The following is a 13,031-nucleotide window of genomic DNA, read 5'->3' as shown; positions in this document are numbered from 1 at the left end:
TTGATTGGTGTTGTGATCAAGCAGAGGTAAGCGGTCTCAATTTTTAGTAAAATAGTAATACCAGAGTTCGTTCCCCTCGCTATTTTACGAATAGTTTTTTACAATTTTATTTACTGACTCAAGACAAGTATGTTTAATTTGGAGTTTGTGTTCGATTTGTTTTAGTGATAAATGTGTAAACCGCATCATATCACGTGACATCAAATCTCAACGTCCATTGGCGCGTGAGATCTAAACTGATTCTATCCAAGCGTAGTCTTAGCAAAAGGGTGTATGCTCGCTGCCAAATGGTCAGTATGACTAGAAATGGGTCAGTTCAAGATTGCACGGGTCAATATTACAATACATGTGTCAGTTCAAGATTGCACGCGTCAGTTTGACAAAAGCACCAAAACGCACCACGGTTTAAAATGATGACGTAACATACCAAGCGCCATTTTGTCGACGGTATCAAAGCAAGTATTTTTATTGTTTTTATATTGTGTGTCTCAGTCTAAGGCAATTTAAATTCTACATCTAGGGTCTAGAAATCTATTTCTTCTAGATCTATCTATTGCATATCTAAGGTGGTATGATGCAGTATAATAAATGATTTGGAATATATTGATAAGCCATTAGATCTAACTTCGTCTTTTTAAATTCGTTTTAAATTCATTAATTATGATTTGAACTTTTACGAAATGAATTAGAGATCTAGATCTAATACAATGGGTTAATGTTAACTGTTAATTAACTAGGTTAACGCCAGGTCGCTGTATACCCTAACCAGTGTTTCTTCCAGAGTTTTTTTTCTTCCTGGGGGGGGGGGGGGGGAATAAAATTTCCGGGGTTGGGGCGGACACTGTTAAAGTATATATTTTCTATATAAATTCCACCCCCCTCCTCAGCAGAGATGCCTGGAAGAAACTCTGGCCCTAACTGCACACATCTTTGTTTTTAACTTTGTTGATACGTGTGAACGATCAAAGTAACCAAACAATTAGCTTTTTTTTTTACCGCAGAAAATGTTTCAATGTCTAAGCAATTTGAATCACTGTACTTGCACACCATGCTATACAATTACACAATCAATTTAGATCTATATACAATTGAAGCGATTTATTTATAATAAAAGATAAGGGCAATTAAAATAAGTTTAGGTCCTCTCCAGGGAGTACGTAAGCATTATTCCTTTAGTCTTTTTTAGGAGCCTTCAATTTTAAAATAGTATTAGGATGTAAGAGGGCGTCAGGAATCTCATACCATACAGTAACAACACATTAAGGCTAGGTATAACAGTCTCTTTTATTTTCCTCAATCGCCTTTCCAGTTCCACATCAACCTGTCTACCCCGACCTTCAACTGTCTTCCGCATTCATTCCTACACACCTCCTTTCTCTCGCTCACAACACACCCGCTGTCACTCAACCAGTCGCTTCCCTTGTTACCCTCGTTCAATCCGTACAACAACATACACGTCGACACACTTGCTGTCACTCGACCATTCGCTTCCCTTGTTACCCTCGTTCAATCCGTACAACAACATACACGTCGACACACTTGCTGTCACTCGACCATTCGCTTCCCTTGTTACCCTCGTTCACTCCGTACAATAACATACACGTAAACACACACGTCCTCACGTCTCGCTATAGAATACATGATACATATACACACGCAGTGATCAGTCCCACGTACACACCATTCATACACATTACATCACCACACTTATGTCTTTTTAATATATAATTCTCTTCTGGGAGCCGTTAGAAAACAAGCTGCAAGCGCGCCTTTGCAGTCCCCTCTCTTCCTCTCTATCGCTACCCCCCCCCCCCCACCCCCACCACCACCCCTACATGGCCTGGTGAGTTGTAGTTCACTCTAAATTTTTACATTTTACAATCATAGAGCCGGGTTTGGTGACGGCTATTAGGGGCAGATAATTTAGTTTGAAACGATTTTAAAATTAGAGGTGGTAACTAAGAGGAGGCGGCTTTCACGGGGGGGGGGGGGGGTTAGTGTTTTAAAGCACATATTTTCAGTGGCAGCATTGGTACTGTCGAATTCACAAATTATGAATTACTGAAAAGTAGAAAAAAAAAACAACTAAATAGCGGCGTATGATATGCCGCGGGTCGGCTCGTGTCTTTTTAATCTTCCTAATTAAACTAGTATTAGGATGTAAGATACCGAACATGCCAAAATTTACTATTTCAATTGTTAGAAATTGCAAACAATTTTAAACAATAGTTCATTTTGTGATTTTCTTTAATTGACATCTGAAAAAAGAAAAATTGCCAACCCCCACCTTTCGTCAAAAGAACACATCATCGAATATATTACTTATAAAAAAAATAAATACTTAGCCCATATATACGTTTATTTCCTTAAATAAATCTTGAAAAGAGCACCAAAATGCACTTTGTTTTAAATCCTCGTTCAAAATGATGACGTTATATATATATATATATATATATATATATATATATATATATATATATATATATATATATGTTCCTATATATATATATATATATATATATATATATATATATATATATATATATATATGTTCCTATATATATATGTGGCATTTTATCTACCTAGATTGACTTGGTTCAACATCCGTTCTCAACTTGAAGTAAAATGGAAGAAAGACGTGCATCAGTGACCGACCTTGGGTCAGCACGTTCCTCAGACTCCCAGGATGATGCCTCACGAGACAACGCTGACAACGCCTACACCACTCGTACAGTGTACTACAACACCGGGTCCGACTGGGGCGCCGGAGTCTTCAACACTGCTTTTCGAAACGGCGTGTATGTCAGTGGCCAAACTGGAGGAGGAACCAGCTTTATCAGCTATGGGAAAAACGGCGTTATTATCAACAACTGTGGGGGCACGATTAACTCATTCGGAAATAGCAACGTAGTTATCAACGGCTGTGGGGGCACGATTACCTCATTTGGAAATATCAACTGCTTTGGAAACAGTACCGCCATCATTAACGGACCTGGAAACAGTAGTATCAGCTGTGGTGGTAACAGCGTCATTATCAACGGATCTCGAAACAGTAGCTTCAGTTGTGGTGGTAACAGCGTCATTATCAACGGCTCTGGAAACTATGTCTGTAGCGGCAACAACATCTGCAACAGCTTAATCGTATCTGGGAATGGGAATGCGATAGTCGATTACAGCTTTAACAATACTGGAGGCTGCAGTACTATTACAAGGTGAGTAGATAACGATTCTCTGTATGTTTTTTTTTCTTATCTGCGGTTTAGATTTCGTAATATAAGACTTAATCCGTTGTAGGTTTTTTCTTTTATTGCAAAATTAAATGTCGCATTAGTAATTAATAATGAATGGGAACGACGTGGTCGGGTGGTTGAACTCACGACTGCTAACCCGAGAGTTCGGATCCCGGGCTCGAGTCTGAAGGATCTACTTGAGCACGCTCAGCTCTGATTGGTACCTGGCTCACGTTAGGGAAACAAATGAGGCTGGGCTTAGTAGTGACTTCACACCGCCCCCACCCCCTTATTATGCGATCATTAAAATAGACGAACTCTACTTCATTCTGCCTCTGGTATCTCAGGCATATTTGGGATTTGATGATGATTATACTGTAAAACCTCAGTATTATATGTATATTTGTATGCATGTAAGGTGTTTATGTGTGATTGTTGATGATGTATGCATGTATATATGCTATTAATGTGTCTTCATTTGTGTACGTATGTAATCAGCTGTTGATCTAAACGTTTTGTCAAATTTTTCGGTTAAGCACTTTTTGGTAATGGGTTTGATGAAAACAGCATTGGTGACATTTGAAAACGTGTTTATAATATTCATGGATATTAATAATGAAGACCTAGGTTGAGGTAAAAATTCTGTATAGATTTTTGTTAGATTTCATTCAGTGTTTCTGTCAGACTTTTTTCTCCGGGGGGAGAAAAAAAGCTGATACTTGTCGTTGCTAAAACCGTTTACGTAAAGATGTGTATGCCCCTAATACCGAATACTATTTGAAAGTATCTGACACTTTAAATAAACTTATGCTTGTCTCAATCACTAGTGTTGCACGAGACTTTGAAGCAGCAGAACAGTCGAGGGCTGACGTTTTGGAAGCCGCACAAGAGGCAAGATCACGTGCTTTGGAAGCCGCACAAGAGGCAAGATCACGTGCTTTGGAAGCTGCAGATCGGGCAAGGTCCCGGGCTTTGGAAGCTGCCCAGAGTTTACGAGAACGGGCATTCGAAAGAGCACAGCGAGAGAGATACCGGGTATTGGAGATAGCTCATCGAGAAAGGTCACGAGCACTAGAAGCAGCTGAACGAGAAAGGTCAAGGGCATTAGCTGAACGAGAAAGGTCACGGGCAGCATTAGAAAGAGCTAGACAAGAAAGGGCCCGAGCATTGGAAAGAGCTAAGCGAGCAAGGTCCTTGACAGTGGAGAGAGTTCGACAGTTGAGGCTTCGAGCGTTAGGGGTGGAAGATGATGAAGAAGAAGATGATGACGAAGAAGAAGATGATGACGAAGAAGAAGAATATTCTAGCACCATAGTCATCAACGGCGTGAACATCACCAGTAGATCTGTCAGAGGCCAGGGGAGTGTTGTGACCACGGTGATTTCAGGAGACAATGCTGCAGTTATACGGAATTAGAACAAGGTGTGTATCAGCCTTTTTTATATACGTCTACTTGGTTGCTAATTTCTACCTTTGTATTTTAGATAACAGCAATGTCAAAGTTGAACAATCCATTGATTGGAGAGTGAAAAAGATATAGTCAGACGTAATAACTTCGTATGAATGTATCTGTCGGTCGGTAAACCAGATGAAGTAGAGTTCATCTATTTCTGTGAAGTTGGTTTATAAAAGGAGATGTGTAAGGTGTTGAGAGTTCTAGTTCCAGCAGTCTTTAAGGTTCCAAATTAGTCTGGTACCTTTTAGAGTTCCTGAAAACGAACTCGAGCCTTTCTCCTTAGCAGTCATGCACTCTAATACCCCGTAAACACATTGTCGCATTCCGGCAAGTGTCTTTTGGGAAAACGTCCGTCTCCCGATTAGGGCATACATTTTGAATAGTATTAGACAACAGTTACATACACAATGGACATTTGTATGGGAAAAGTACCTAATCGTGCAGCTATTTTTGGTCAAATTGATTACTTTTAAAATTAAGTAATTTAGGAAATGAAGTTGTTAAATTATCAAGCCAGTCTATTGACCACAGTATGATAAACCATTATATCCTCTCACCCGCTCAGTGCATGCATATGTTATGTAAATGAGTTAAACAAAAAAAAAAGAAAATGAAAAAAAAACAATCAATTACTTATCATATTTTTATACCAGACTATACTCTTTGTGTTATTAAAATCATGTAAAATATATTTAAGTATATGTAGCATATGTAATTAACTCCCTTATAGGTGGTTAACGTTGACGTGAGCGGAAGGGGGGGGGGGGTAGAGTACTCAATTTCTCACCTGAGAGACTTGCTTGCCATACCAAGGTACAAGTCCCTGAGTTCACTCAGTACTAATGAGTACCTGACTAGAGCCAGAAAAAGTAAAGTTGGTTGAACACTCCGCTGAGGACACATAAGCAGGTGAACTCTACTTCATCTTTGCTGTGGGTAACGTGGGGTTAATTTCCTGATCTGCAAAGCTGCTGCTCGCTAGCTGGTTGAATGAATGGTAGCGGCAAGCCAAAGCTACTTCCTAATTCGATTATAAGTTTTTTCTATCAAAACTAACGCTACAATCGAGAGCAACATATATAAAACATCGTTTAAAACACAAAAGTTGTTTTTTAAAAATACAACTCCTCAAAGTAACAGCTTTTGAAGGCTGTTAATATGTTGTATAAGGTTAAAATACGATAGTAAAAAATCTGTTTCTTAAAAAAAATTAAGATTTTAAAGAGATTGTAATTTTGTTTGTCCCTCTTATTCCCTACCCACAGTCCACAGTTTGAACTAGGCAGAAGACACGGCAGGAGGGACGGTCTAACCTGGTGCTACACGATTCTTTACAAGAGTGAGGGGATACAGATATACATTGCTTTTATTTGGACTTTGATATTCACATGTTGTAAACTTTTTATTTAAAAAATTGTGCTCGTATATAATGCATAAATCTACGAGATTTTCAAGAAGTGCGTTACTGAATTCTTCGCGGAAAATGTACATCCACATTCGAATAAACCAACTCTAATTCTAGCCTCATCGTACACAAAGATAAATGTACACGTAGATTAAAATTTGCGTACCCATTGTATTTGTCACTCACACATACATGTATGTTTCTAGTCATTACCAAATCAAAATAAATGTTATTTTAATGGCCGGTATGTACAAAAAAAAAGAGCAATAAATCTCATAAAATGTTGAAACATATAACGTTAACGAACCTTATGTTATTTCAACGAAAAAAATATTCTTTTTATAGGATATATAATTTATACTCACAAATATTTTATGCATTTATTCAGTAATTTATCCTTACGTATACGAACAATTTGGTAATAAAATAATTTATTTTTACGTTCTATCTTGATTTCTCTTTATTGTGCTGACATTTGTACTGACCAGCTTTGTGACATTTGTACTGACCAGCTTTGTGACAATATTTATACTGACCAGCTTTGTGACATTTGTGCTGACCAGCTTTGTGACATTTGTACTGACCAGCTTTGTGACATTTGTGCTGACCAGCTTTGTGACATTTGTACTGACCAGCTTTGTGACATTTGTGCTGACCAGTTTTGTGACATTTGTACTGACCAGCTTTATGACATTTGTACTGACCAGCTTTGTGACATTTGTGCTGACCAGCTTTGTGACATTTGTACTGACCAGCTTTGTGACATTTGTGCTGACCAGTTTTGTGACATTTGTACTGACCAGCTTTATGACATTTGTACTGACCAGCTTTGTGACATTTGTATTGACCAGTTTTGTGACATTTGTGCTGACCAGCTTTGTGTCATTTGTATTGACCAGCTTTGTGACATTTGTGCTGACCAGCTTTGTGACATTTGTACTGACCAGCTTTGTGACATTTGTACTGTCCAGCTTTGTGACATTTCTACTGACCAGCTTTTTGACATTTGTGCTGACCAGTTTTTTGACATTTGTACTGACCAGCTTTGTGACAATATTTGTACTGACCAGCTTTGTGACAATATTTGTACTGACCAGCTTTATGACAATATTTGTACTGACCAGCTTTGTGACATTTGTACTGACCAGCTTTGTGACATTTGTACTGACCAGCTTTGTGACAATATTTGTACTGACCAGCTTTGTGACAATATTTGTACTGACCAGCTTTATGAGATTTGTACTGACCAGCTTTGTGACATTTGTACTGACCAGCTTTGTGACAATATTTGTTCTGACCAGCTTTGTGACAATATTTGTACTGACCAGCTTTATGACAATATTTGTACTGACCAGCTTTGTGACATTTGTACTGACCAGCTTTGTGACAATATTTGTACTGACCAGCTTTGTGACAATATTTGTACTGACCAGCTTTATGACATTTGTACTGACCAGCTTTGTGACAATATTTGTACTGACCAGCTTTGTGACATTTGTACTGACCAGTTTTGTGACATTTGTGCTGACCAGCTTTGTGACATTTGTACTGACCAGCTTTGTGACATTTGTACTGACCAGTTTTGTGACATTTGTGCTGACCAGCTTTGTGACATTTGTACTGACCAACTTTGTGACATTTGTACTGACCAGCTTTGTGACATTTGTGCTGACCAGCTTTGTGACATTTGTACTGACCAACTTTGTGACATTTGTACTGACCAACTTTGTGACATTTGTACTGACCAGCTTTGTGACATTTGTACTGTCCAGCTTTGTGACATTTCTACTGACCAGCTTTTTGACATTTGTGCTGACCAGTTTTTTGACATTTGTACTGACCAGCTTTGTGACAATATTTGTACTGACCAGCTTTGTGACAATATTTGTACTGACCAGCTTTATGACAATATTTGTACTGACCAGCTTTGTGACATTTGTACTGACCAGCTTTGTGACATTTGTACTGACCAGCTTTGTGACAATATTTGTACTGACCAGCTTTGTGACAATATTTGTACTGACCAGCTTTATGAGATTTGTACTGACCAGCTTTGTGACATTTGTACTGACCAGCTTTGTGACAATATTTGTTCTGACCAGCTTTGTGACAATATTTGTACTGACCAGCTTTATGACAATATTTGTACTGACCAGCTTTGTGACATTTGTACTGACCAGTTTTGTGACATTTGTACTGACCAGCTTTGTGACATTTGTACTGACCAGCTTTGTGACATTTGTACTGACCAGCTTTGTGACAATATTTGTACTGACCAGCTTTGTGACAATATTTGTACTGACCAGCTTTATGACATTTGTACTGACCAGCTTTGTGACAATATTTGTACTGACCAGCTTTGTGACATTTGTACTGACCAGTTTTGTGACATTTGTGCTGACCAGCTTTGTGACATTTGTACTGACCAGCTTTGTGACAATATTTATACTGACCAGCTTTGTGACATTTGTGCTGACCAGCTTTGTGACATTTGTACTGACCAACTTTGTGACATTTGTACTGACCAGCTTTGTGACATTTGTGCTGACCAGCTTTGTGACATTTGTACTGACCAACTTTGTGACATTTGTACTGACCAACTTTGTGACATTTGTACTGACCAGCTTTGTGACATTTGTACTGACCAACTTTGTGACATTTGTACTGACCAGCTTTGTGACATTTGTACTGACCAGCTTTGTGACATTTACACTGACCAGCTTTATTAAAATTGTACTGACCAGCTTTGTGACGGTCTACAGTCCGAACCAAGATGAGATCTGAACTCGCCAGCAGCCAAATCTCTACCAATTGACCACGCTGCCCCATCAAACTTTTAACTAACTATAATCTTTTGATGGTCCTTACAAATCGGCAAGTTCAAACAATAGAGGCGGTGGGGGGGGGGGGGGGGGGGGGGGACGGAGCGGGTTTATTTCCACGATTTGAAAATACCGAAGGAGACCACTTCACATACACATAATTATCATTTCGTCATACTGTGATATAAATTATAATTAAAGAATCCATCCAGTCCAGTAGTCTTCGAGTAAACATCTGTGGAATTTAGTTCTAAAATAAAAATGTGTTAGGTTTAGAATATTAAAGCCAATATCCATTTATCAATCAATCGGGTGACCTTGATGTTTAATAACCGTTGAAAGTGTCCTAGACTAGCAGTTCAACAAGATTAAATTAAATAAATTATTAGTAAGGAATGAGAAAATAAAATGCACACTCAAAAAAGCACACTCAAATTAAGCGCACCAAAAATGCGGTACGAACTTGTTTGTAAACCATTTACAATATGATGACGTAACAGATCAACCATTTTTAAACAAGGTAACGAAGTACTTCTTTCTTTTTGTGTCGATATTTTAATTGTTTTTGTGGTGGGTTAATGTATTTTTTCGACTAATTTGTAATGAAAAAAAAACGTGTATTTATTTTTCTGTTGGAAGTATTATTGAAACATGTATACAACGTTTAAAATTTGTATTTCAATGGCATCTTAAGCCAATCTAGGGCATTCTAAGCTCTAGATTTAGGCTAAAACAATGAGCCATATTTATCTGTTACTATAGATTTAGCAAAAACAAATGTGTTATCAAGTTCTATTTGAAGTAGACTTCCAATTTATAGTAAGTGCATTTATAATTATAGGATAGACGCTGGCACTTTACATTACAATAGATTATCTAGATCTAGATATCTAGGAACTATTACATTTGAGGCAAAGTTTTTTAACTAGCTCTCAAACCCAGCATCAGTCAGCGCCATTGAATGTTACGTAAATAACAGTTATCATACAACGTATAAGGAGCACCTTTAGAAAATACAATTGCTATATGACAAGAGAAATGCATATTCTCCTTATTTCTAGCTTGAGCTCCAAATTGACGTTGGTTTGGTAGCGGTTGGTGTATTTAAAGACATGTGGCAAAACAAAACAAAAGCCAAAGGACAAGGTCATCAAATGTTTACATAGGGATGGATCGGACATACCCTTAGAAGGGAAAAGATAAGACTGCAAAGACATCTATCGACTGGAATCCCCAGGGAAGAAGGAAGGTTGGCCAGCCAATGAGATCATGAAGAAGAACGGTAGAAGAAGAGGCAAAGGCCCAAATCTGATACCGGTGGAGAGGTGTGGTTGCAGACGTTTGCTCCCCTGGGACCACACAGGATTAACTCAAGTCAAGCTTGAACTCGTTTGTAGGAGGAGAGTTGAGCACTTCTGATGTCCTCTCATGTTCTGAGGTGCCACTGATCAAATCTTGACACCCGCCCTATAGCCAGACCTTTGTAACATCCTCATTTTATATTGTTTGTGATCCAGAATATGTAATGCTATTGAGTATATCAATTAGTAATAACGGGGAATGAGAGCGTTTCTCATGTTGTTGTTTTTTTTATATATACCCACCTTATACTGCATCAAAATGGCTCTCTATCTCCAAACAAACGACTTTAACATTATTTGTTCACACACACACACACACGCACACACACACACAAACACACATTCACACATACATACATAAATATATATATATATATATATATATATATATATATATATATATATATATATATATATATATATATATATATATATATATATCAAGATTGATATGTTTCTGTTTAGATTTCCATCAGTTATCGACCTGATACTACAACTGGAAATGGCACCCGGAACACGTGCTAAATCTTCTCAGACTGTCGTCGTTAAAAGGAGCTCGACGTCACGAAGTGCTCCATCTGTCAATATGACAGTCAATGTCACTGTCAACCAGACCAACGCCCGTGGGGGTGGGGGTGGTGTCACCATTATCCAGGGGGCAACGACCAGGATGACACTGAACAGATTCGGTCTGGGTACTCTCAACAGCTGGAGTAGCCGAATGGTCAAGTCGAGGAACGGCAGCCGATTGGTCAGTTACACCTTCAGCAGAAAAGTCATCAGCGGCAGTTTGGCAAGGTACGTAACTCACGTTTCGCTGCATGTTTCAACTTCTACGGTAAAGATCTCTTAAACGTTAGTATTACATGTTTGAGGTCCATTATTTTTCTAGATTGATCAAAGAATTTAGAAATTAAAAACTGCCTTAGTACCAAATTTAATAAAATCCAAGTGTTTATGTATGAGTGTAGGTATTTGTGTTTCTATATAGTCTATGTATACATGTAAGAACGTAAGAATGTATTTGTTTGTGATGTATGTATGTATGCGTAGCATTGTGCCCGATATGTTTCTCGGTCATCTATATAATCTCTGCTATTTCACTAAAAAAAATAATTAAGAGGAAAATCATTTTTTACTGATTGATTTAAGGCAATAATGCAGCTTAATTTAGAAGCTATGTGTAGAATATTTGTTATTAAATGGTTATGGTAAAGATTGTAGATATATGGCCCTGTATGCAAATTTAGTCTTCTTTCGGATATACTTATTGTATCGCTTGTTTCGTGAATAAAAAAAAAAGATTGTTGATTTATTGATGAATTAGAATTAGAAGATCTACTTTAAAATATAACTGCATTAAATTAAAAAAAAAAACACCTTGCAGCTTTCGGCCGGGGTTGCACAATTTATTTATAAGTTCTCTAGTTATGCTAATGACCACTGTTCACTTATCAAATCAATTGACAGACCTGGATAATTATTTCACATAACTGTGATAATCGTGCTCGATATCGTCGTGTGAAATAATGAACCATTAATTCTGTCATTGAAAGACATACTTTTAAAAGCGTGGATGCCTATTACAAAATAATGTTTGAAATCATTTATTACGTTAAAATAATGTTAATTTTTTTTCTCTTTAGCGTGTCAAATGCGTTTGGAGCAGGGCATCAGGCCTTGAACCAGACACTGAAAGCTGGCCAACGGGCTCTGACCCAGATGTTTAGAACCGGCCACTGGGCCATGTCAAGGACTTTGCAGGCAGCCCAGCGTCTGAAGACTAGAGCAGTGGACAGAGTCAAACGTGCCAGGGCCAAGGCCAGGGGTCGGGCCAAACTTAGCAGAGCCAAGGTTGTTGCAGCGTCGAGAAAGACAAGGATAATGGCGGTAGCTGTGGAAGTAGAGGATGGCGACGATGACGATGATGATGACGTGGATGATGATGAGGACGACGACATGGAAGATGATTTCAGCGCCTTATCTTCCAACGGTCTTGGCTTCATGAGTTACTTCTCAGATCTGTTCTGACAACCCCATGAAATAAGTGGATTGTCGTTACTTGGTTGCACAACAAGGTATGTATCAGCCGCTTGTACAGCTGTTTGTCTGCTTGTTGTATCTACCCTAACATTACATACAACGGCGATATTCAAATTAAAGGTTATATTTTCTTAGACAGGGAAACAAAGTGTTATTGCCATAAATATTGATGAAACAATTTCAAATTGTTATAGTCAGAAGTATTGATGAAACAATATCAAAGTATTATAGTCAGAAGTATTGATGAAACAATATCAAAGTATTATACTCAGAAGTATTGATGAAACAATACTTTAATCAATGCTGAACTTATTGACTTTTTTGGTTGACAACACAGTTGAAGTAGAGTTCATCTGTTTTTGTTAGTTTGGCTTATGATGGGATAATTTGGAAAGTTCTACTTAAGCCCGCCATTACAATCTCATACTGGATTCATACAGAGCCCATACGTAAATAACATAACACAAAAGCTTATGTCTATATTGATCATGTAGAAACATATAATCACATATCTTGTGTTGAAAACAGATATTATTTCAAACACTTTGTTCCATCATATAATTTTAATCATTTAGTTTTGTATGCCATATATATCTAGCACCCATATAGTAGGTATCGTCGCCTTGAGCGGAGTGTAGAGCACAGGATTACTCACCCGAGATTTTATCTATTATACCCAGGCTTGATGTCCCTGAGTCCACTCAGCACTAGAAT

The 13,031-nt window shown here is 38.0% G+C and overlaps 2 protein-coding genes across 4 annotated transcripts; both read left to right on the top strand.

Moving 5' to 3' along the window:
• Positions 1-407: 407 nt before the first annotated feature.
• On the top strand, positions 408-6,526 carry LOC131949024 (uncharacterized protein DDB_G0288805). Of its 2 annotated transcripts, none has more exons than XM_059310782.1 (4): positions 408-455; positions 2,587-3,212; positions 4,058-4,652; positions 5,952-6,526. In XM_059310782.1, the coding sequence occupies exons 2-3, from the start codon at positions 2,626-2,628 to the stop codon at positions 4,644-4,646; spliced, it is 1,176 nt and encodes a 391-aa protein (XP_059166765.1). In that variant the 5' UTR covers positions 408-455; positions 2,587-2,625; the 3' UTR covers positions 4,647-4,652; positions 5,952-6,526. The 2 variants fall into 2 exon arrangements, with proteins under 2 accessions (XP_059166765.1, XP_059166766.1); XM_059310783.1 differs by lacking the exon at positions 408-455 and adding an exon at positions 503-566.
• Positions 6,527-9,389: 2,863 nt separating this feature from the next.
• On the top strand, positions 9,390-12,330 carry LOC131949030 (uncharacterized). Of its 2 annotated transcripts, none has more exons than XM_059310794.1 (3): positions 9,390-9,433; positions 10,740-11,072; positions 11,921-12,330. In XM_059310794.1, the coding sequence occupies exons 2-3, from the start codon at positions 10,777-10,779 to the stop codon at positions 12,303-12,305; spliced, it is 681 nt and encodes a 226-aa protein (XP_059166777.1). In that variant the 5' UTR covers positions 9,390-9,433; positions 10,740-10,776; the 3' UTR covers positions 12,306-12,330. The 2 variants fall into 2 exon arrangements, with proteins under 2 accessions (XP_059166777.1, XP_059166778.1); XM_059310795.1 differs by lacking the exon at positions 9,390-9,433 and adding an exon at positions 9,438-9,483.
• The last annotated feature ends 701 nt before the right edge of the window (positions 12,331-13,031 follow it).

Source organism: Physella acuta, unplaced genomic scaffold, assembly GCF_028476545.2.
Source record: "Physella acuta isolate Inbredline_101_S28 unplaced genomic scaffold, ASM2847654v3 ptg000669l, whole genome shotgun sequence".
NCBI lineage: Eukaryota > Metazoa > Mollusca > Gastropoda > Physidae > Physella > Physella acuta.
Note: the sequence above shows the minus strand (reverse complement) of the source record. Positions and strands in the feature narration are given on the sequence as shown.

Coding starts and splice junctions, on each gene's coding strand:
- LOC131949030 (XM_059310794.1), top strand. CDS start 10,777: ATGGCACCCGGAACACGTGCTAAATCTTCTCAGACTGTCGTCGTTAAA. Junction 11,073..11,920: donor ATCAGCGGCAGTTTGGCAAG/GTACGTAACTCA, acceptor TTTTCTCTTTAG/CGTGTCAAATGCGTTTGGAG.
- LOC131949024 (XM_059310782.1), top strand. CDS start 2,626: ATGGAAGAAAGACGTGCATCAGTGACCGACCTTGGGTCAGCACGTTCC. Junction 3,213..4,057: donor GGCTGCAGTACTATTACAAG/GTGAGTAGATAA, acceptor CTCAATCACTAG/TGTTGCACGAGACTTTGAAG.